The sequence below is a fragment of the Sciurus carolinensis genome, chromosome 3 (genome assembly GCF_902686445.1).
Source record: "Sciurus carolinensis chromosome 3, mSciCar1.2, whole genome shotgun sequence".
Taxonomy (NCBI): Eukaryota; Metazoa; Chordata; class Mammalia; order Rodentia; family Sciuridae; genus Sciurus; species Sciurus carolinensis.
In genome coordinates this window covers 130,377,759-130,402,628 of record NC_062215.1, presented here as the reverse complement: position 1 = coordinate 130,402,628, position 24,870 = coordinate 130,377,759, and the positions used below count along the sequence as shown (strand labels likewise).

The window sequence follows — 24,870 nt, the reverse complement described above, 5'->3', positions numbered from 1 at the left end:
AGGGCAAGCCCATAATAAGAGCATCTGCCCATTCTGAGATACTGTGTTTTCCTGGAACTCCCTTTAGCATTAATAAGAGTGTCGTGTGTACATCTTAGCATGCTGAGGGTGTAGCATTTCCCCTTTTACACTGATGGATATGGCACATATATATTTTTGCAGAGTAAGAGATAGATTACTCTATTTTTAGCAACTATATACTGGTGCAAACATGTATTTTATAGTGTACCGTCTCAAATAGGAATTGCATTGTAATTTGTGAGCTTCTTGGAGAAAGGACTAATTCTAGGACTGGGGCAAGGAATATACAAAAGAGCCTAGAGTATCTTGTAACAGAGCCAGAAAATAAGGACATGCTAAAAAACAAAAACAAAAACACCCCACATTCCTGGGGTACATCAAAGGGACACAGGGGTCAAGTGGAAAAGTTCCTAATTGCCAAAACTGGTAGTACTTGACCAACAAAACAAAGTAACTTTGGGTTATAATCTGAAGTATAAACTAAATATCCCTGTGTCCATAATGATAAAAAATACATGATCATGATCAAATATGTAAATAAAGGCAGAAGGAGAGAGAGATCTCCTGGGCATAAAAATTCCAAATAATTTGTATACACATATTTCCTTCCAGGAGGTGGGATAGAATTCCACTTACTAGGTGTAGACAACACATAGTGACTTCCTTCAAAGAGCATAGTATGGGAAGGGAGTCAAAAATAAAAAGAAAGAAACCTTATAGTAGAGAATCCTGAAAACATTACCTCAATTAGTCATGTTAGTAGTATGGACCTTGACACCACGTGACAAGGATTTTACTTTGTCTCTATGATTTCTCTTCCCAAACCCCCTAATCCCAGTCTAATTATGAGAAAACATCAGACAAATCCCAAAACAGGTAGATTCCAGAAAACACATAACCAATACTTTCGAAATTTTCAAGGTCATCAAAACCAAGAAAAGTCTGAGGAACTGTCAATCACAGCCAAGAGAACCCTAAAAAGACATGATTTTTACACATAAAGTGGTGTAAACGTAACCCACCCATGGGTTCCTGAAATAGAAAGAGAACATCAGGAGAACCAATACCAACACACATACAATAAATACAAATAAAATATGTGCTTTAGTTAACAATAATTTATCAATATTGATTTATTAATCATGACAGATGTACCATACTAATATGTAGACAATGGGATAACCAGTATGGAGTACATGGAAACTCTCTGTACTGTTTTCCCATTTTTCTGCAAATCTAACACTGTTCTAAGATATAACAGCTACCTTTAAAATGAGTGATTCAAGCTGGAAATTACTGTTTTATGTAACCCTTTTAAGAGCTAAGACAAAGATGTGAACCAGAACATTTTCAAATGGAATCAAAGGCACAAGGATTTCCAAATGTGTTGGATAGTGAGGTTCATATAGTCCCATTCGTGGAACCTATCTATATTTTGCCTGGCAGCAAAGGTCTTTGTGATGGTCCACACCGGATTTATTTATCTACATTACAGCGTCATCTTAAATGCTTTGTCAATTTGCATAAGCAGGAGAAAAAAATGGTATTTCCCTTTTCAGTGTTATTCTCCAGGCAGTTTACTCTCTAACACATGTGTAATTATGATACTATGATCGTCCTTTCTGTGATCTGAAAGTGATCTTACCCTCCCGTACACTAAACCTCCTGTGAGTCTCCTCACAGCCTGATAACTCTGTGTAAATCTCCACTGAAGGATTCATCAGGGGTATTCTACCTCTTGTGAGTTGCTTCTGGGAAACTGGTCTAGAGGGCTGGGACTACTGTTCACCTCTGCAGCCACACCACTTTAATGAATTGCTCAAAGCAGAGGCTCACTTGTGATTTGTGGCAGTGTATTCTTAGTACTTACACAGTTGAATGTTGCCATTTGCACATTTAAGAAAAATCAAGACATTGAGTCTTGATTCAGCTGCTCCAATCAAATACAAAAGTTCCTCTTTTCTTCTGATGCTACAAGAGGAAGCAATTTAAAAAGTTGAATGTTGTTTATACAGAGGAATGTAAGGATAAGATTAATTTTAGAATCAGTAAATGTGTACAGGCAAGTGAAAAGACCTACACTGATAAATGGTGCTCTCCTTTTCAAATGTTTAAGTGGTATCACATGAGATTGATTAAATTACTGGTCCCAAATTTCAATTTTGCAATTAAATTTATCTCAAGATCTTTTAGTCCTTTTAACCTAAAAACATGAAGTCCACTCATGCTTGCTTGCTGCCTTCTTGCTTCATTCTCTCTCATAGGTTGTTCTCAGAAAAAGAGACATCTCAGTGGCTCCAAGAAGGGGACTTTCTCAGCTCTCTTGCCTGACCCCACCCTCCACATTCAAAGATGTGAGGAAAGATTAACTTAAAACTCAGCGGATAAAATTAAAGAGAAGCACAGGAAGTGGATCTAGAAATAGGAACATACTTGGGTTCTTTTTTTTGTTTGTTTTTAAAGAAAGAAACATTATTTGTATATATTTAGGAAGTTCCTTATTATCTAGAAATCTGTTAAATGTTTCTTGAGTTGAATAAATAAGTCCCACCCAGCAGAACAAATAAACTGAGCCAGCACTAAAACCAAACAAAACAACAGCAAGGACAACAAAAAAATACACCCAGATTTACAAAGGCAAATGTAATGAATACCTGTGGAACACCCACAGAGTGACAGAAGCGTTTTAAAAAGGAATGCAGGGTGGCCCTGGAGGTGGCCTGATGAGAAGCTAAAAGATCTTGCTCCCTGACCTCCCTACCTTCATTCTCCCTGAGCAGGGGATAAGGAGAGCATAGCTGGGGACTCCTTTTGAGGATTTTTTGAGTCACAATTACAAGAAGTGTGAAATAAGAAAGAGCAAATTGGTTACAACTCTATATGATTGTTGTCAACTTACCTGGACTGTCTACTTACAGTCTCCATTTCTATGGTACAGCTTTCAGATCTTTCCTCTGGCAAGAAATATTTATTGTGTAATCTACACTAGCATCCCAAATTCACCATTAGCCAGCACTTCGGTAAGTTGTTTTTGAAACACAAGCCTCATTAACATAAACATCGATTAACTGGGACTTAAGGGACATGGTGTACAAGGGGAGAGGCAAGGTGAAATGAAGGTAAAGCTGGATTTTGTTTAAAAGGAAGCAAAATGTCAAAGATAACCTCACAAGTCTGCCTGAAGCTGAGCTAACTAAAAGAGGGGAGAATGTTGCAGGACTGGTGAGCCACATGCTCCTAGGACCAGGCACCTCTAAGCCAGATTTTCCATCCCCACAGGGATGAGGTCAGAGCCACAGCAGAGATTTCCTTCTCCTTCAAGTGCTCTCACCCCTACTCCAGCTCTCCCCATAATCCCATGCCTCTACGCTTCAGATCTAAGGAGAAATAGAGGAGTCACTGCCTCCTTCTCCATTCAGAATTCAGTAATCATTCAAAAGTAGTCCCACATATGTGTGTCTGTTAGCGTTTCCTTTACCTTTTTTGTTTCAGTTTGTCTCTTTAGTAATCCTTTGCGGCAGGTATCATCTCCATTTTACTAATAAGAAAAGAGAGATGGGGCTGGGGTATAGCTCAGGGGCAGAGTAGTAGCATTTGGAAGCCAGGGTTCAGCTCCTAGTACTAAAAAAAAAAAGAGGAAGAGAAGGAGAAGGAGGAGGAAGGGGGCATCATCGCTAGTAAGTGGTGGTGCCAAGGCTTGAAATCTGGTCACTTGTATCTCAGTCACTCGTCCCTCAAAGTCCGTTCTTTTCATGTTGGATCCATGGAATGACCAAGGTCAGCAGCATGACCTGACTGGAAGATACCCTTCAGTAACCTCATATGTCCACCCTTGCTGTTGTCACCCACCACCCTCTCAAAACTGTGTTTGCTTTCTTGTTAGGCCAGTGTGATTTCCTCTTTGAGTTATTTCTTGATTGTATCTATTGCTTTATTATGGAAAGAGGTTGAATTAAGATAAAATTTTATAAGTGCAGTCCTCCTTGAAGGAAGAAACTCCTAAAACCCAGGAGTTAAAATGGCTCAAGCTTTCATAGATCTAACATATCAGAAGAATAATCTCTGCACATTGCAAGAACTAAAATTTTCTTTTATAAGAAATTATGAAGAATGAGAGGAAGAAGAGGTTTTTTGGAAATAAATGAAATATCTGACTTGCTACACATTAAGAGTGGTAATATAATACTAATAGACCTGCTACACAAAGCAGTTTTTCAGTCAGTTGTTTTGTTGAATGTTCTGATTCCCTTTTAAATAGATTGCATTTACTTTGCTCTCTTCAGCATTTGAATTCCGGTAAAACACACACACACACACACACACACACACACACACACACACACACGGTGGAAATGAGTCAGCCATTTCCTGTCCCAAGATTCAAATCCACTTTGCTTTTCTGAAAACATGATTCAAGGGATCCAACAATAATTTAATTGACTGTTCTGTAAATTCTAGGACTGACCACCACATAAACAAACACCAGAGAAGTGCACATGCGCATTTGTTATTGGCTGTCATTTTTCTGATAATCTTTAGCACTTTCTACTTATATACTTATAAAACACTATGTTACACGGGGTAATGGAAAAGAAAGTCTGTCTTCTATGAAAACTTCAACTTTTGTCCTGCTATGCATAATGTGCATCTTAAATTTATAACTCCTGTGTGCAGATGAAAAAAAATATAGACAGCAGGAGGTATCTAAAATAAAACAACCTGTCTAACCAAAGAGTCTTTCAGAACTCTGGTGTGAAGGGACAGGGTCCTGATAAGACAAGTCTACTCGATAGTTAGTTAAATGGTGGCATTCAAGGGGATCAGTGTCAACTACAGGGAGAGACAGGTGCCCCAGGGTTCTGACTTAGTTCTGCTGTTTCATGCATTTATTATGAATTTGGACAAAAATACCAGAGATAAGTTTAACTTACCTATGAGATACTTTTGAAAATAAGATGGATGAGAGAATCAGTATATAAAATAAGACATGGCAATGTTACAGCCTGAATCTAACAATAGAAAATCCTACTCGTATGACAGTACTAACTTGCCTTTTTCTCCGGGGTTGGGGCACGGGGGAAGCTAATAAATTTAAAGTGAGAATGAATGATAAATACAGAAAGCAGCGCATGAGAAAGCATGGAAATTTTGAATTTATAGTCAGCTCACTGTATAATAGGGGTTCACTTGATGCCTTGACTATATCCCTTGTGGCTTTGAAATTTACATGATTTTATCTTTTTCCCAACCTTTTTCTCCTTGACCATCTCCTCCCTGATCTTCTTTTCCCTAACCACCTCCTTCCTGATCTTTACCTCCCTGATCTTCTTTTCCCTAACTTTTTCCCCAATCTTCTCCTCTCTGATTTTCTTTTCCCTAACCTTCTCCTCCCTGATCTTTTCCCTGATCTTCTCCTTCCTGATCTCTCCTCCCTAATCTCATTTTTTCTCTGAATCACCTCTTTAAAACCCCCCCTGTTCCTGCTGGTGGGCAGAATCACAACCTTTGGGAAAGGTGTCCCCCGTGTTTCTCCTTTGCTAGCAAAGCAATAGACTGTCTTCCTTTTTCTACAACCATGTCCTCGTTATTGTTTTGGCATTGGGGACAAGGACTGACCGAGCTTTCGGCAACACCTAGTTGTCAATAATGTGCATGACTGCCAGAAAAAAGAAAATAAGATTTTAGCCTGCATTTATAGAATTAAGTTATCTGTGATGAAGGGAATTTCAGACACAATTGAAGTCTCCATTCTGTTCTTTTCAGGCCACACTTTCAATATTAGGTTGATTTTTAAAGATGCACTTCTAGAAAGACATAGGCAAAATGGAGTTTATTTGGAGACCAAGAATAAATGAAATAGGACTGAGTGGTAGTCATAATTGACATTGATATATTTTAATCTGGGTAAAAGAAAATTAAGGGTGAGACAAGGACCTGACAGAGGTCTTGAAATATTCAGATATTTGTCATTTTAAAATTTGCTACAAAGAGCAACATGAGATAGAACAAGAATCCATGAGTACAACACATTTCTAGGGACCTCAACAGAGAGAATTTTTTAAAAGACTTTAGAGAAAGAAAGTAGGTATACTCAGGAAATTATCCTTTAGCCAACAGTAGAGTGTTGGATGTTGGTTTTTAAAAGATTTAAATACATATTTATGAGCACTGTTTATGTTCCATGCATTTTGTTCAGCCCTGAAGACATGGTAGTATGTAAAAAAGATACTGTCATTGCTGAAATATAGATCGCTTCTGGGCTAGGAGGAGAGATAAACATTAAACAAAGAATTGAACATTGTGATTACTTGCAATAAAAGTACTACGGAGAGATCATAACTCTAGAGAGAGCCAATAGAGAATTTATTAAGTGAAGGGAGTTTAGTCTGGAAGGTTAGGAAAAGCTTTCAGGAATTCACCTTTAAAGACAGGGTTTGAATGATGACTGAAGTTGGCCAGATGAAGAACGAGAAAAAGAAGGGGACAGGTAACCTGGGCCAAAGGAAGGATGTTTTCTAGTCCTTTCTTGATTCAGGAAAGAGCTTGGTGGATTTGAAAACCAACAAAATACCAGCGTGGTTGGGATCTTGTGAGTGAGTTGGGGAGAGACTGATTGGAGCCAGAGACAGGAAGTTTTGTAAACCTAGCTCTGGAACAGAAATTTTATCCAAGGGTAAATGGGATCCATTAGAAGGTTGGAACCAAAGAAGTGGCATGAAGCCTTTTGCATGTTAAAAAGTTCACTCTGGCCACAGCATAGAAAACAGATGGGAGGTGTGAAGAAGACTAGATAGACAGTGACCAAGAGAGAAGTGTGACGTGGAATACCGGGATGCAGTGGACATGAGAGTAGAGGGCAGACCTGAGAGATTCCAGTGCTGATCAATCCACAAATCCTGGTGCTCAACTATGACAGAGACTGAGAAAAGGAGGGCCTTTAGAGACACCCAGAACTGAGGCAGATGAAAGCGCCTCTTCCTGTGAATGGGAATAGCAGAGGAAAAATTGATTTGATGTGGAAAACATCAAAAGGTCAGTTCTGCACACCTTGGGTTTGATCCCATGATTTCTTTGATCTCCATAAATTATTGTTACACTGCCCTGGTCTTATACTGCCTGAGTAGCTACATTTTTACTTCACCTTAATCATATCCTTGTCTTAGAAGACACAATGTCTGAAGGCCAGAAGTTCCCTTCAGGTGTCCTGACCGAAGACTGTGGGATCTAAGACGGCTGCCAGAGTAACCACCAGACAACTTCTAAATTCATTATAATACAATATATGAATATTCTTCCCCTTGATTAGCCTATCTCTCACCTTATCTGTTTTGCGCTATATATCTGTATCTGTCTATACACACATACACAGTGATTATATCTATATTCCCCTGACCATCAGAAAGTAGGAAGTTGATTTGTAAGTTTCTCTCTCACTTCTCCTATTCTTGACTGAGAATAAAAGTCTTCTTTGTTGCTCAATTGAGAAATTGGTTCCATAATTCTGAGAAGGAAAAGAGACCCAGACATTGAGGTAAAAAATTGGTACCAACATCTATAACTTAAGAAAAAAAATGTCACGTAAGCAATTAGATATCTGAATCTGGTCAATCTTTGGACCTGTGGAAGTAGAATCACCTGGAATTTTTGATTATTTGGCTCTATCCCAGGTCTAATAAATTAGAATCCTCAAATAAAATGGCCAATGTCAAGCAGTGGGGAAAAATCCAGTCATCAATGGATAATTACCCTAGTTAACTTTTTGGGTACCAGGGATTGAACTCAGGGACACTCATGAGTTACTTAGCACCTCCCTTTTGCTAAGGCTGGCTTTGAACTTACAATCCTCCTGCCTCGGGTTCCCAAGCTGCTAGGATTATAGGCATGAACAACCATTCCCAGCCCTAGTTAGCTTTGATCTCCTTTACAGTGTTGAGTACCTATAAGTTATAGAAAGATGGCCAGACCAAGAACTAAATCTATTATTACTTTCTAGAAGTAAATGTGCAGAAAAATCTGAGACACATCAGCAGAACAAAAACCCCATCTGGATCCTTCTACTTAACAATGCCATAATTGTGTCATATAATTTTGCCACCTTAGCCACAAACTAATTGACTCATGAACCGGGGTCCTAGTCAAAAACAAGAACCCAGTAGTTCCAGTAGTCCAAGAGGTGACTTTTCCCAAGAATTCAGCCCAACTGATTTACAATTCTGGATGGTAATTGTATTAGTCAGATTTCTGTCACTGTAACAAAATACATAAGATGATTAACTTATAAAGAGGAAAGGTTTGTTTTGGTTTACAGTTTCAGAGTTTCCAGTGCATGATTCATTGGCCCTTTGGCTTTTGGGCTTGATGTGAGAGTACATGGCGAAGCAAAACTGCCCACTTCATGGCCAGCAATGATAAAAGAGAGAGAAGAAGGGACCAGGGTCCAAACATCCCTTTCAAGGGCACAATGACCTAAAGAGCTTCTACTAGGCCCCACCTCTCAAAGTTTCCATTACTCTCCAATCGGGTCACAGCTGAGGACCAGGCCTTGAACACATGATCTTTGGGGGACATTCATCTAAGCCACAGCAGCCACTAACTTACTGTATCAGATGTTCTCTTTGACCAGAAGAGAGGAACATGGAGGGAAATTAAAAATAGAAAAACAGAAGCAGAGACACCAGTGTGAGTATTAGTAGAGCAAGGTTCAAATGATCCCCACTTTCCAGTAGATGATGGTGTGACTCAACACCGCAGCTCATGATGGCTCCGATTTTCAACAGGTATCTGCAGAATTCCTGATACATGCCAGGCATCGTCCCAATGGTGTAAATATTCAAAACTATTATCTCAACACCTTGTTCTAGGTCCATCGCGATGAGAACGACCGAGAACAAGGCCTGTGTGTGGAGGGTGATTATAGGAGGGTCTACATAGGATCCACTCTGCTGGAGAGGCCATCCAGGGAGCAAGACCTCCCCGAGGAGGTGGCACCACGAGAGCCACGTGGGAGTCTCTGAGGAGGAGCATATCAGACCTAAGATTATGTTCCTATTTTCAAAATCAAGGTAAACATAGGATCATAGAAATTAAAGGGAGAAAAATAAATAAACTTGGGAGATAGTTGTCTGTTTATAGATTAATGTGAAAGGGAGAGTAGCAGCTCTCCTGACCCTGGCCTCTGTGCTAGTAACTCCCTACAACCTATTAAGACAGAAGGAATGAGTCTGCCTAGTTTGCTTTGCTTGTTTCTTTGGTTTGGTTTGGTTTTGCTAACCAGTTACCCACTGGATACTGCATGAAGCCCTACTGGACTTTATGTCAGAGTAAACTTTTTCAGAACTGTTAATCACATTGGTTGGTGCCTTGCTCTCCCGCTAAACTTTTGCTACTCTCAGTAATTTCATCTTACATTGTAATCTTAAGAATTTTACATTTCAGAGCAATTGTTTTACTGTATTCAGTATCTCAATAACATTCCCTTTGTTCGGTCATCTTTCTTATGATTGAATCTTTTATCGTGCTCACAATGCATCGTATGTTACCATTGCTTAATTTTGTCTTGAGATATTCATTTCTAGCTCTTAGGGATGGATAGACTAAATAAAACATGTGGATTTTGTTTTCTCTTTTGTCATAAGCTGGAAAATCACAAAGATACTTACTGATTATAAATGACATAGGTGACTGGTATCAACACCCTGACATCCTATTGAAAGAATGAGATGATTTCATTGAAGAACAATCTTAGGGTGCTTGACAGTAAAGTTATATGAAAACTGTGCAGCATAACTAATATCCCTAAATGTTAGGATCCAATATTCTTTGGATATTTGAGAGCTAAATATAATGAACACCATGGGGCCTTAGAGCTTTGAGTTTAAGATTTTCCTTTAAAAACTTATTCTCTGAGGACATGAGAACAGGATAACTTTATTTAGCTTAAGCTAACCCAAAATAGAACAGAGGAAATAATTAAATGAGTGAACATATATCTTTTGTTTTTGCCCATTCATGCCAAAACTGATGTATCTTGAAAATTCAAATCACTAACAATGGGGGAAATATCTTCAAAATGATTATACTTGTCTTCAGACAGGGATGCTTAGTAGTCTCAATAAACTAAAATGCTGGTGATTGTATTATTTACTAGTTATACACAAGTAAACACGGTGCTTAATAGCTGCACAGGAAGGAAATTTACTGAAAGTAGTTACTAATGTGTCCATTTATATCCCACCTCTCTGAAAAGTCCCCAAATCTACAGAGAATAGAGTGGAAAATTTCACTCCCAATTTAGACATCTCTCCAAACTCCAGAGGAAGCTGCTGGGTTGGGCTTGCATGCAGTTAAAATCAAGCTGGATGACTGTATGATGAACCACCCAGCCAGCAGCCTAGCACCAGAGGGGAACGTGAGCTACTGGGTTGAACAGACTCCACCTCACGTCAGGAACACTGGTGTGAGAAATTAAAGACGCCTTCCCTGAACTGATGTTAGTCAAAGTACTAATGCACTTAGATGTTATTTTAGAGCTTCAATTTTGAGGGAAAATTTTGGAAAAATGCCCGAATTTGAATAAGCATTCTGTTGTTATTTCAACAGCTGCTGCAAGTACAGCAAACAACTGTTCAACTGGGTTTCTTAGAGCTGATTCCAACACAAAGTGATGAAGCCACACTTTACATTAAATCTCCCTCAAATTCAAATTACTTGAATTCCCTTAATATGAGGAAGAAAATTACAATTATCTGCCAACACTAGCAAAAATAATTAGAGAGTATAGAAAAAAAATCCCTTCAAAGAAAATATATGAGGAAAGGTAAAAACAAAAATTTTGTCATTATTGTGAAAACTGAATTTCCAAACTGAGATTCTAGATTCCTAGTTAATCCTTCAACCACTTATTTTACTCATGGTGGAACTATGTTTTAAACAGAGTATCTTACTGAACATTGCTCCACTGAGTTGTGGAACTGAGACTAGATCCAGCTTGTGATGGAACGGAAGATCCTGAGAAGAGACAGCCTCAATACTCAGGACACCCCGAAACAGTACCTGAACAGTACCTTTCATGGTGGGTGGTGTGTACACACTCTGCTTCCTTTGCTTAGGGGATGCATTCTGTGACTGTGGACAAGAGAAAAGAGTAAAGACACAAGATGTAAGTGATAGTGCCATCAGACCTGGAAGGGAAATAAACACTGTTCCATGTTTCAAAGAGCTTTCTGATATCCCCATCAAGAAACAGAGTTCTAGTCAATGAGACTGAGTACACATGTTCAGTGATATCACAGGTTTATGGGATATGTGAAGTTGTAGGCTCTATTTTATCATAAAATTCTTCAAACTTTTCGATCATAAAATTATTCTTTTAAAAGTAATTTATTTTAAACATATACACCAACACGTTATTAAAAACAAATCTCAGCCCAGTGCTATGGCACATGCCTATAATTCCAGCAGCTTAGGAGGCTGAGGCAGGAGGAGCGCAAGTCCAAAACCAGCAATTGAATGAGGCCCTAAGCAACTTAGTGAGACTCTGTCTCAAAATAAAAAAATGAATAAATAAAAAGGGACCTGGAGTTGTAGCTCAGTTGCCTAACATGTGTGAGGCATTGCATATAAATAAAAATCTAAAGGTCCATCAACAACTGAAGAATATTTTAAAAATAAAATAAAAAGACCTGGAGATGTGGCTCAATGGTTGAGTGACCCTGGGCTCAATCCCTGGTACAAAAAAAAGAATCCAGGTGGCTAAATCTGATTGGATTATAGCATATATACATACATATGTGTATATTTCATTTATTGGAATAAGTGTTATTTATATAATATATATATTTCAATATCATTATGGAAAGGTGATTTTTGACTCTGAAATATCTTTCTATTTTTATTTTTTTTAAATGCAAATACTTTCTTCAAAGGCATTTTTAAAGTTACTAATTCTTTCCATTTGAGAGAAAAACATGAGTTTTGAGACAAATTGTATTCCATGGGATAATAATATGTGTTCATAGAATTAATGAGTGGTTCAGGAGAGATAATGAGGATCCTGGGTAAGTAATAGCAATTCATTACCATCTTGAGTTGACATGTTCAACCTAATGTCTCTATTTGAAATTATAATGTTGAGGTATTATTCTTTTGTTTGTTTAAAAGGTAAGCCCTTTCCTAACAAAACTGGTATATAACACCATTATCTAAACTCACTGGATCATGATTAAGTTATTAAAAACAGGATTTGAATTTAGAATTATGATTTCAGGGTCAAAACCACCATTCAGTAGGAATATAGAAATATATGTAAAATAAATATAATGTTTATTCTAATAAAAATATATGTAGTCTATAACCCAATCATATTTTGCTACCAAGACACACCTTTTTAAAAGCATGTTGATTTATATTTTAATGTAATAAAGGTAGGGGTCCTAATCAATGGGTTTCTGTGTCTGACTTATTCAAATCAGTTATTGTTTGCTTTGAAAAGTTCAAGTTTAGATACAGCACACTTTGGGGGTGATTGTGTTTCTCCCCTGAATATTAGAAAACATGATATACAGAGTTCAAAAGAAATTAGAAACTCATAAAGCTATACAACTTTATGAAGCAACTTTCTTTGTGCAGATAGCATAATTGCCCTCAAACTCATCATCAAGAGATTGATATTTACCTGATGCAAAACAAATCTTTTAAAAAGTATAAAATTCAACCAAACAGTTGCAACTGCCCATCAAGTGAGCAAATAGCACAAGCAAATTTCTCTGGAATCGTGTTTTGGTACGAGTCTATTATGCATGGGTGCGGGAAAGATGACTGCATTAACATTAAATGTGTGTATGATTGGCATTTCTGGGGCACTTCTATTTTTTCAGTCACTTCAGGTTGATTTTGAGAAGCAATCACTTCTAGAATTTCTTTTATACCTTCTTCAATAAACATATTCAAAGATCAAGTAGAAAATTAATTCTGCAAAAGTGCTTTTTTGTTGTTTAATAACATAGCAGTAAAAGCTTAAGTAATAAAAAAACAACATTATGTAACAGCTTCGTTTTCAAAAAAGTTTTGCATTTACTGCCTCACTAAAAACATTTTAAAGCCCTGTGAGATACTGTTTGGGATTTTGTCCTTTCTATATTTTCCTCTTTGGGTATTGCTGTATGTCTATTCATGATCATGGGAGTTCATTTAGTCCACTGTTCAATATTAGCTCCACTTCTGGGCACAACTTTCCCCCTTCTTCATATTTTGTATAGTCTATACTAACAGCTCCCCTTGCTTCTCTTCCTTATTTCTATCTGAACTCCTACATGCATTTGTGGAGGAACTAGAAGATGACAATGTTCAGGCTAGTTGCTGAATTTATAGCTGGATGTGCTTCTTGCTGAACCCCTGGTTTCCATTTACCCAGGCTTTAAGAAGACTTTATTCCCTCCAGACTCTGACCCTGGGGGCTGACTTTGCTCCACACACCAGAAGACCATCTCTTTGCTCCAGGATTTTGACATTGCCTGGCCCTACCCTTTGCTGCTCATAAATAATCAATGAATAAATTAAATTATTGATACTATATTCCATCACTAAAACCATCACTTTATTTTAGAAGTTTTTGCAGGGTTTAGCATTTCTTAGAAAATCAGAGAATTGAGATAACTGAGAGGCAAAAATTTTAATGACACCATTTTACTGTTCAGTCAGGAAAAGCAACCTAAATAATTTTTTTATTATAATTATGTTTACATTGTATTTTATATCACATCAAGTTGAGCTAATTTTTTTTTAATCTTTACATATTTCTACAAAATATGGGAAAACTTACTTCTCCTTGTGTGTTGTTGGTCACCCTTTTGTCATCTATTTCTGAAAGAGAAGTAGGTACAAATTATTAGAAATGTAATATTCTTCCTTGTAGTATACATATTAACATTTTCAACAACATATCAACATAATTTAATAATTGTCTATGCTTATACATTGCAACTGTGACTTACAGCTGAGAAGCAGGGGACAGGGTTAGCTGGTTTCCTTCTGAGATAACCTTCTCCCAGAGGTTTACAAAAAGGCAAAGAAATGGCTTTTCCCTTGACATTCAGTCTTGCCACCTTTCAGCAGTCCAGAAAGAGAACCAGTGAAATAACTCTTTGGAACAACCACTGGTATCATCAACCTCATAGCGTCAAGGCACAAGCAACCTCTTCTTGATTTTGCTGCTGCCACCACTGTGTATTAACTGTATTCTCTGTCAAGTTTCTTCAAGGTTGCCACCAGCAAGAACAAACCTCCTTTCCCACTCAACCCAATCACCATAAATGCAAGGAAGGCAGAGCCTTCCCTTTTATTGCCCCTGGAAAGATTCAGTTACTTTGTCAAACATCTCTTATGACATTGCCCAGGCAAATTCTGCACAGTTGGTATAAATGGTTGTGAGAAAAGGGAGTGGGAGGAAGAGGTACTCCCATGCCCGCTTCTACAGAGGGAGAAAGTTCTGGGCTGGGCTTCTTTCTTTCCTCCTCATCTACTCTGCTTGGTTTCTTGACCCTGTTACACTTTCCTGGTCATTAGGTCAGTTCCAAAGCTGGTTTTATAAGGTGTTCATCAATGAATTTTACTTAAAGATAATTATACAAATATATATATGTATATATACATAAGTTCACATAAAATATATACTATATAGGTGAAATTATTTCAAAACTGCTCTGTGTTTGTTATTTTACGAAGTATAATAAATTACATGAGGACATGCATACACATTCACGGATACCTATATGCTTGCTATAGTAACCTATAGTTACTTCTGAATGATAACACATTTCTGCTTGATCTATATTTGTATTATTTGGTTTTCTTTTTGTAATGAGCATGCATTACCCTATACCTTAAAACAGTGTACACATATGTACATATATGTGTATGTACACACACACACACACACACATACATACACATGCACACACACATATATGTTATGGTTTAAACATGAGGTGTCCCCCAAAAGTTAACAAGTAAGATGATGTAAGAAAGTTTGGAGGTAAAATAATTTGGTTATGAGAGTTTTAACCTAATCAGTGCATTAATCCATGGATATGGATTAACTGGGCAGTAACTACAGACAGGTAGAGAGTGGCTAGAGGAGGTGGGTCACTGGGGACATGCCTTTGGGGTTTATATCTTGTTACTGGTGAGCGGAGCTCTCTCTGCTTCCTGGTGGCCATGTTGTGATCTGCTTTCCTCCTCCATGACCTTCTACCATGATGTCCTGCCTCACCTGAAGCCCAGAACTGTTGGGTCACCAACTATGGACTGAGACTTCTGAAATCATGAGACCCAAATAAATTTTTTTTCCTCTACATTTTTCTTGTTAAGTCTTTTGATCACAGGATGAAAATCTGACTAAAACTGCCTGCATGTAGTAAAAATTTTATATAAATTGAACCATGTATAAAGTTTGTCTTCATGTACAAAGAGACAAAAATGTCCAAACAGCTACTATGGAAATACTGTTTATTCTAATCTGATATCTTGGTTACTAGATTTTTAAATTACAGAAACTTCTAATGAATTTTACCACCTTTATATAGGGAAGGGCAGACAGAAAACTATTGATTTAGGACAGAACATAACTGATGGAATCACTGCAAGTAGCTAGCTCATTATGAGATAGTTATGCATATTGAACAGTTATATCAATGTGAGAAATTTTGTTATCACATTTAATTAAATATCAATGTGATCTTTTGTAACGATGCATGCATTAAGATCAATTGGATTGTTAAATGCCAATGTGGTTTCTTAGTATTTGGTTTATGCTTCAGGGGTCTTCAAATTTCAAAAGACCTCTGATCAAATGTTTTAGTAATAAAATTGGGTCCAGTCATTCAGCTTTTCATTTTTTCAACTTTCTGACTCTAGCACACATAGAATAGTGTCTTTCCAGCACAATTAGAAGAACTTCACTGACTGCATAATTCAACAAAAGAGGGTTGTTATTTTTATTTTGTTGACACAAATCAACTAGTTATGTCATGAAAACAAGGACTGAGAAAACAATTCTATATTCTTATCTTGAAATTGAAGAGTAAAAATTAAATGACTCTTGTGGGGCAGGGTAGCGCCAGACTGTAATCCCAGTGGCTTGGGAGGCTGAGAAAGGAGGATCATGAGTTCAAAGCCTGCCTCAGCAAAAGCTAGGTGCTTAGCAACTCAGTGAGACCCTGTCTCTAAATAACTTTCAAAATAGGGCTGGGGAGTGGGGCAAGTGCCCCTGATTGAATCCCTGGTATTCACCCCCCCCTAACAAAAAAAGAAAGGAAAAAAAATTAAATGACTCTCAAGTCAAACTGACTTAGATAAAAATACAACTAAAGCCAAAGGTACACCATAATTTTCTTTGAAATCTGTTGTTTTAAGTGTATTTATCCTTCCTTTACCAAATTGCTATTAAATTGGATGGTTAGTCTTTCTGACTGCTGGACACCTCACATAAACACACATACTAACTGCTCATAGGGCACACTTACTGCGATGACACGTAGACATAAACACAGTTTTCTCTCTAATTTGTACTATGAACGTTGTCAACAAAAAAGAAGACTCATAAGAGCATATGCAAATCTCACAAACTCTGCACTACAACATCAAAATGGTGTTTGGAATGTTTCCAGGGCCTCAAATCACAACCCCATAGCCAACCGAAAAAGTGTCCAGGAATGCTGGATTCCTCATGAAATATAATCGATCCAAGTATGCAAATACTGTTTAACTTTTTCATTAAAATCGAAAAATAATACTATTTTGGAGTAGGGTTGAGCAAAATTAGTTTATTAACTCATGAAAGAGTGGTTAATTGATTAGCCATAATTAAAAACTACAAATCTGAAAGAGTCTGTTGTACCTACTTCAGTTTTATCATATTTACATTGTTCCTCTTTCAAGAGGAATTTGTTCTGAAAGAAATTCCTTGCATTGGGAGAAAAATGTCAGTCATCTAAAATGACATTTTGAAGGAATCTACCATCATTGAAGATGGAGATAGGGTTATCGATGTTCTAGAATGTTTTGGGTGATGATTAGTTAGAAACTCTTGAGGTATTTAAATTCATGAAAGGAACAAAACAAATTCAGGATCTGTATGGAAACGCACATAAACTGCATGCACCAATCATCTGATGTTCTAGAAACATCAATGAGATCTGATCAGACTTTTGAAAACTATAACAAAAAATTTAGTAACAACTATGTAAATGACATTTAGGAGTAGGAAACAGGGAAGACCAAGGACAATTATTTTTTAAGTTTCTGAATTACAAAAGAGAGAGAACTGCAAAAAACAAGAAAGGGGCAGAATATAAAGAGATCTAAAAATAAGGAACAGCTGGAGAGCCAGGGTTGAGGTCAGTAGAAAAAAATTGTATGCACAGGAGAGCATATATAATTTCTAACATGGTCTTCTACTCATATGTCATGACCACACACAAGTCACCTAATCTTTTTGAATTTCAGGGTGTTCCTCCAATGTGAAACAGGGGAGAGGATGCTCAAGAACTCTTGCTCTGCCTTCCTCATTTTTCATGAGCTTGTTTCAAGGAGCAAAAAAAAAATTTGAACAAAAATAGGAACAATTTCCCCCTCTTTAAGTACTGACTGAATATAGCAATGTCCTTCTGAAGAGTACAGTGGAAGAACCATGAACAAGAACCTTCATTGTAGTGAGGAATCCTGGCAAGCATTAATTCCACCAGGGGACCAGGGTCAACACCACCAATTATAAATCATGGAGATAGCATGAACCCTTGGTACGAAATCATGAAGGATCTTTACCTCAGACAAAGGAATACTGGACAAAATACCTGACCCATAATCCTCCAAAATGTCAAGGTAATTAAGAACAAACCTAAGATATTATCCTACTCCACAGCAGCCTAAGGAGACATAATAACTAAATGTGACAGTATACTAGATGGAGCCCTAGAAGGGTAACAGGAAAGGACATTAGATAAGAACGAAGGGAATCTGAGCCAGGCACGACAGAGGCACACACCAGCAATCCCAGCTACTCGTGAGGCTGAGGCAAAGAAATGCAAATTCAAGGTCAGCCTGGGCCACTTAGTGAAATCCTGTCTGAAAGTAAAAAAGTTAAAAAGGGGTAGGGATGTAACTCAGTGGTAACGTGCCCCTGGGTTCAATACCCATTACCAACCAAAATAAATAAACAAACCAATAAACAAGAGTGAAGGGGATCTGAATAAATGATAGATTTTGATTAATAATCATAAATCAATAATAAGTCCTTAATCATAACAATATGACACTTTAATGACTAATGTAAGATGCTGATAATAGGGACAATGTGTAAGAGAAGGATATTTGGAACTCAGTATGCCCTGTTACATTTTCTGTAAATCTTAAATTGTTTAAATAACTAAATCTATTAGTAAAAACAAGCAAAAATAAAAATGCAAAATCCCTAAATGTAAATAAAAGTTATCCCAAGAATATGTATTTTTTTGTTATTACTGTCAGAATTCTGTGTATCATTTCAGGAATACCAGAGAGTCATTATTAGAAAGTAGGTAATGTAACTAAAAATAAGGACACAAGAACAATATCATTTAAAAAATGTTATATTGGACCAGTGAAAGAGATAAGGGAAAAGGGAGGAATAAGTTTATAATTAAGATTTTAAAGTTCAGCATGAAGTTGTTGAAAGCTGACTTAAGCAAAGTGTGAGTGGAAAAATGAGTCAAATGATTTCCAAATAAGTGCAATGATAATGACAATACTTTATTTACTGATTAAAAGTAGAGAGAGGTGGAAAAACTGTGAAACAAAAATACTACTATTTTCTATTTGATAATACATACCCACTACCTTGCCTTTGTCCTCATATTCGGAATGCTGCATTCCTCATACCCAGTACTGTGGTCCCTCCAGGTTCTGTTCAGATGGCATCTCTTTTTGGAAATATTTCCCAATTCCTGGCTCCCCCTTCTCTACGAATTCTTCCTGCTCCCAGTTTCCTGCCCAACACCACTGCACTTTCTCTATGCCTGACCCATAGAACTCATCATGGCATACCCTGTACTATGACCATTAGTATATTATCTGGGAATTATAATTCCCAGATCTCTGAAGCCTCTGTGTTTGATTCTCTTCCATAGCTCTTAGACTATGAGCACAGTTGGCACCCAATTACAGCTTGTCAAATAGATATATCTTAATACCCATGTTTCATGAAATAAGACCGTCTGTTTGCTGTTTCTATTTCAAAATCCAGTAGGAGGGCAACTACTGGTTTACAGGATGTGATAAATACTTTTAGTGAATTAGTAGTTGATTTGCAAATTTGTTAAAGCAGAAGCCATAACTTCTACTTTTAAAAATTGTTTCACTAGTTCCAAGGCAATACTACAGACACTCGAATTCTCATAAATATTGCCTTACTGGCTTAAAAGGGAATTTTAGAAGAACAGCGAGGACATGTTACTTTGATCTGCTGATTTCCAGAGACTGGAAAAGAAATTTTTAAAAAATTAAAATAAAAGAAATTAAATATAAGTGGTAAAGTAAAATTTAATGTATTCTTTTATAGAAATCAGCCTCAGATGATAACTAAAACCCTGAAAATAAATGATTTACTTAGGATATTGGCTGCAGAAGAGCACTGATCCATCTACAGAATTCTTTGGTAAGTAGAGATTCAATAAACTTAGAATAGACTCAAAAGATGCAGACTTCTGATGAATTTAGATAACAGAGGGTCACTTGAGTCTTTATTTTTAGTAGTTATTTTGGAAATATGAGGGGTAAAGTCAGTTTGGAGGAAATTGGAGAACTTCCAATAAAAATAGTGTTGTAAATTGATGCTTTAGATTCCTCTGTTCAAATGCAGGAATAATGACAGGTTAAATATAAAAAGAAATGACTAAAAAGATAAAGTCACAGTCAAAAGTAATCAAATATCTCTAAGGACCATATACACAAAAAAAGCAAAATCCAAAAAGCAGGTAAGAAACCACAGACCCATGAGACTTTAGATCTGGAAGTAGGCAAAAGCAACTGGAAGTTCTGTCCCCTCATTTGTAAGGAGATTGACTTCATGTGAAGAAAGGGACAAAAACCAGGCCTTTGTCACCTGCACTAGGAAAAAGCTCCAATCTGTGTACCCTGGGGGACAGGAGATAGCCAAAGTCTTAGTGTAAACTATCATGCACTTTGTGACTGCTTTTGTTTACTTCTAGTATCACCATGGCACAGGAGTCCCTGAAGTCTAAGTTAAGACCTCATTCCATCAATCTAACAGAAGAGGTGAAAAGACCTCTACAATGAAAACTACATAACTCTAAAGAAAGAAAATGAACAAGACCTTAGAAGATGGAAAGATCTCCCATGTTCTTGGATAGGCAGAATACCTATTGTCAAAATGTTGATACTACCAAAAGCTCGATACAGATTTAATGCAATTCCTATTAATGTCTTGATGATGTTCTTCATAGAAGTAGAAAAAGCAGTCATGAAATTCATTTGGAAAAATAAGAGGCCCAGACCAGCCAAAGCAAAGCTTAGTGACCAAAGTGAAGCAGGAGGCATCACAATACCAGACCTAAAATTATACTACAGAGCTATAGTAACAAAAATGGCATAGTATTGGCACCAAAACAGACATGAAGACCAATCATACAGAATAAAAGACATAGAGATAAAACCACATAAATACAGTTATCTCATACTAGACAAAGGCACCAAAAACATACATTGAAGAAAAGATAGCCTCTTCAACAAATGATACTGGGAAAACTGGAAATCCTTATGTAACAAAATGAAATTGGACCACTATTGCCCTGCACAAAACTCAGCTCAAAGTGAATTAAGCATCTAAGCATTAGACCAGAGACCCTGTGCCTACTAGAAAATAAGTAGACCCAAATCTCTATCATGTTGGCTTAGGAACAGAATTCCTCAATAAGACTCCAAAAGCATAAGAAGTAAAATCAAGAATCAATAAATGGGATGGTATCACACTAAAAAACTTTTTCTCAGCAAAGGAAACAATCAAGAGGGCAAACAGAGAGTCTACAGAATGGGAGAAAATCTTTGCCACCTGTACCTCAAATAGAGCACTAATTTCCAAATTATACAAAGAACTCAAAAAATTTAACAACAACAAAAAAAATAACCCAATCAATAAATGGGTAAAGGAACTGAACAGACACTTCAGAGAAGAAGAAATACGAATGGTCAAAAAATATAAGAAAAAGTGCTCAACATCACTAACAATTAGAGAAATGCATATTAAAACCACACTGGGATTCCATCTCACTCCAGTCAGAATGGCAATTATCAAGAATAGAAAGAACAACAAATATTGGCGAGGATGTGAGGGAAAAGGTTCACTCAAACTTTACTGGTGGGATTGCAAATTGGTGTAACTACTTGGAAAGCAGTATGGAGATTCCTTAGAAAACTTGGAATGGAACCACTACTTGACCCAGTTATTCCACTCCTCAGCTTATACTCAAAGGACTTAAAATCAGCATACTGCAGTGACACAGCCACATCAATGTTTATAGCAGCTCATTTAACAATAACCAAACTGTGGAAACAAACTAGATGCCCTTTGACAGATGAGTAGATAAAGAAAATATGGTATATATACATAATAGAATATTACTCAGCCAAAAATAAGAATGAAATTATGGCATTTATTGGTAAATTAATGGAACTGGAGACTATGGTGCTAAGTGAATAAGCCAGGCCCCAAAAAACCAAAGGTTGAATGTTCTCTGTGATATATGGATGCTAACTTATAACAAGGGAGAGTAGGGAGGGGAAGTGTAGAAGTTCATTGGATTAGACAAAGAAAAATGAAGGGAAGTGGGGATGGGAACAGGAAAGAGCAGAATAAGTTGAACATAAATTTTCCTATGCTCAACCAGTTTAACTCCACATCATGTTCAACCACAAGATGGGATCAAAATTGCAACGGGTTGCACTCCCCATATGTATAATATGTCAAAATACACCCTACTGTCATGTATATTTAAAAACAACAAATAAAAATAAATAAATAAAAATAAATGCAAATGCTAGGAAAAATGTTAGAGTCTGTAAAATGAACAGGTTGAGTGATTATTTCTAAGTTGTGAGATTTTTGAATATTAAATTTTTTCTGAATAAGTTATGCTCCACGTAGGTATTATAGGTCAAAATACACTCTGTCATGTATATCTAAGAAGAACAAATAAAAAAGTAAAAATTTAAAAAAAATGTTAAGAGAGTGCCTACAGAATGGGTGAAAATTGTTGCCACCTGCACCTCAGCATAAATCTCTAGGATATACAAGGAAGTCAAAAAATTTAGCACCAAAAAAACAAATAACCCAATCAATAAATGGGCTAAGGAACTGAACAGAAGAAATATGAATGTAAAAAAATATGAAAAAATGTTCAACATCATTAACAATTAGAGAAATGCAAATTAAATCTATAATGGGATTTTTTTCTCACTCCAGTCAGAATGGCAATTATCAAGAATACAAGCAACAATAAATGTTGGCAAGGATGTGAGGAAAAGGTACACTCATACATTGCTGGTGGTACTGTAAATTGGTGCAACCACTATGGAAAACAGAGTGGAGATTCCTCAGAAAACTTGGAATGGAACCATCATTTGACCCAGTTATTCCACTTCTTGATTTATGTCCAAAGGACTTAAAGTCAGCACACTATAATAATGTGGTCACATCAATGTTTATAGCAGCTCAATTCATAATAACCAAACTATGGAACCAACCTAGATGCCCTTCAATAGATGAATGGATAAAGAAATATTGTATATATACACAATGGAATATTACTCAGCCATAAATAAGAATGAAATTATAGTATTTGTGGGTATATGGATCAAACTGGAGACCAAGGTGCTAAGTGAAATAAGTCAGACCCAAAAAACCAAAGGATGAATGTTCTCTCTGGTGTGCAGAGGCAGACTCACAACAGACCCTTGCGGGGGGAGGGGCGGGGGTTAGTGAGGAGTGGAGGTTCACCCAATTCAACAGGGGTGAGTAGGGAGAAGAGAGAGGCCATAGGAATGGGAAAAACAGTAGAATGAATCAGAAATAACTTTCCTATGTTCATATATGATATGCACCACCAGTGTAACTTCACATCATGTACAACCACAAAAATAAGACATTATCCTCCATGTATGTATGATATGTCAAGGTACATTCTACTGCATGCTTAACTAAAAATAACAAATACAATTTTTTTTTTAAAAATCATTCCAGGTTAAAGGCTGTAGTATCAAAGACTCCAGGACATTAACAGGAAAGGTTAAGTATAAAAGTATAAAAATTCCCACTCATGATGAATTAAAAATTAAAATTTCAAAACATGAGAAGAAAAAACTTAGGAATATTACCTAAAAAGTTATACCAATTTTCTCCAGATGAAATGAAAACTACAGAGCAATTTGAAAGTATCTTTAAAATGAGGGACCCACAAATAAACATAGAAGTATATGGAAACAGAAAAATACACAAGTGAAAGGAGACTAGAATGAAACAAGAGCAGATAGATACAAAAGAAAACAACTAGAAATCTAAAATTCAGTCATGGAAATAAAAAACTCAAAAAGGTGAAAAACTTTATGCTGGATTAAGTGTAGCCCCAAATCTTGAGAAATAAATGAATATACTGACAGACAAACTCTAAAGGGCAGAGAGAAGAAGAGAGGGGAATAGGGTCTTTGGAACCTGAGCAGTGAGTGTCCTGGATTGTTGGTTTATTTGTTTTGACTTCTCTCTCCTGGACAGTATGCTGAAGAAGCTGGACTCTGGAAACAGTAAAAAGAAGAGAGAAGAAGTGGAAACTCTGAAGAAAGCCTATTCTCTCATGACTGTGAGGAGGCACCCCTTTCCCTTCACTCTACATAGGAATTATCATAGACCAACTGGGAACTCCAGAAGTAATGAGGCCCACTCTCATGATACCCACAGATGCCAAGTGGGATCCTGGGCTTACACCCCCACCCAATGATAATGAGATAATGCCTCTTTCCCTGGCTCTATCTGTTGGAAGAATCCAAATGGGAAGGTGGCACCTTCACAGTCATCCAATGGTAATGATGAACTTTATTAAGAACAAAATGAGTTTCATGAAGTGCTTTTCCAAGCACTTCATAAAACACTAATTTCTCACTTGAAATCATGAGGCCAGAAGGAAGTTGCACAATATTTTCAAAACTGTAGAATTCTACACCCAGCAAAATTATACTTGAGGAATCACAGAGAAATAAAGATATCCTCAGACAAAAGAAAATAGATTTGTCACTAGCAGACCTCCCGTAAAGAATGGCAAATGAAAGTCCTCTAACCAGAAGAGAAATACTGAAAAATATTTCTATCTTTGCAACTTTCCATGCATCTTTAATTATTCTTTAAACCGAAAGTCAAAACAATCAAACAAAAATTAGATTAGGCATAATTTAACAGGAAAATAACAAATTAAAAATACTATCAGAAATTTACCCAAATCCAAAAAGACAAAGACGTAAGACATGTAAAGCAAAAGTCAGTTAAAAAAATAAAAGCATCGATCAAAAGTAAAAAAATAAATAAATAAATAAAAGAGCAGGTATAGAATGAGGAAATAAAAGGAATGATAGAGCATTTTCCAAAATTAAAAAGTACACAGATCTTCTAATTAAAACCAGGTACCCAGGAAGTTAATAAAAACAATTCCATGTATAGACCATAAACGTTCAGGACATTTCATTTAAAGAAAAACTTACAGGTTATGAGAGAGAGAGAAAAGAAAGTTAATCACCAGGAGAAAATATCTCGCATTT

The 24,870-nt window shown here is 36.7% G+C and overlaps 1 protein-coding gene across 2 annotated transcripts in view; it reads right to left on the bottom strand.

Moving 5' to 3' along the window:
• Ppp1r1c (protein phosphatase 1 regulatory inhibitor subunit 1C) overlaps nucleotides 1-24,870 on the bottom strand; it is a 138,616-nt gene that overhangs the window by 57,460 nt on the left and 56,286 nt on the right. The window contains exons 3-4 of one of the 2 annotated variants that reach the window (XM_047546453.1): nucleotides 13,841-13,881; nucleotides 11,085-11,145 (exon numbers count right to left, since the gene is read on the bottom strand). In XM_047546453.1, coding sequence (XP_047402409.1) covers nucleotides 11,085-11,145; nucleotides 13,841-13,881 — 102 coding nt within the window. Of the gene's footprint in view, nucleotides 1-11,073; nucleotides 11,146-13,840; nucleotides 13,882-24,870 lie in introns of both variants that reach the window. The other variant, XM_047546454.1, reaches the window with a different exon arrangement.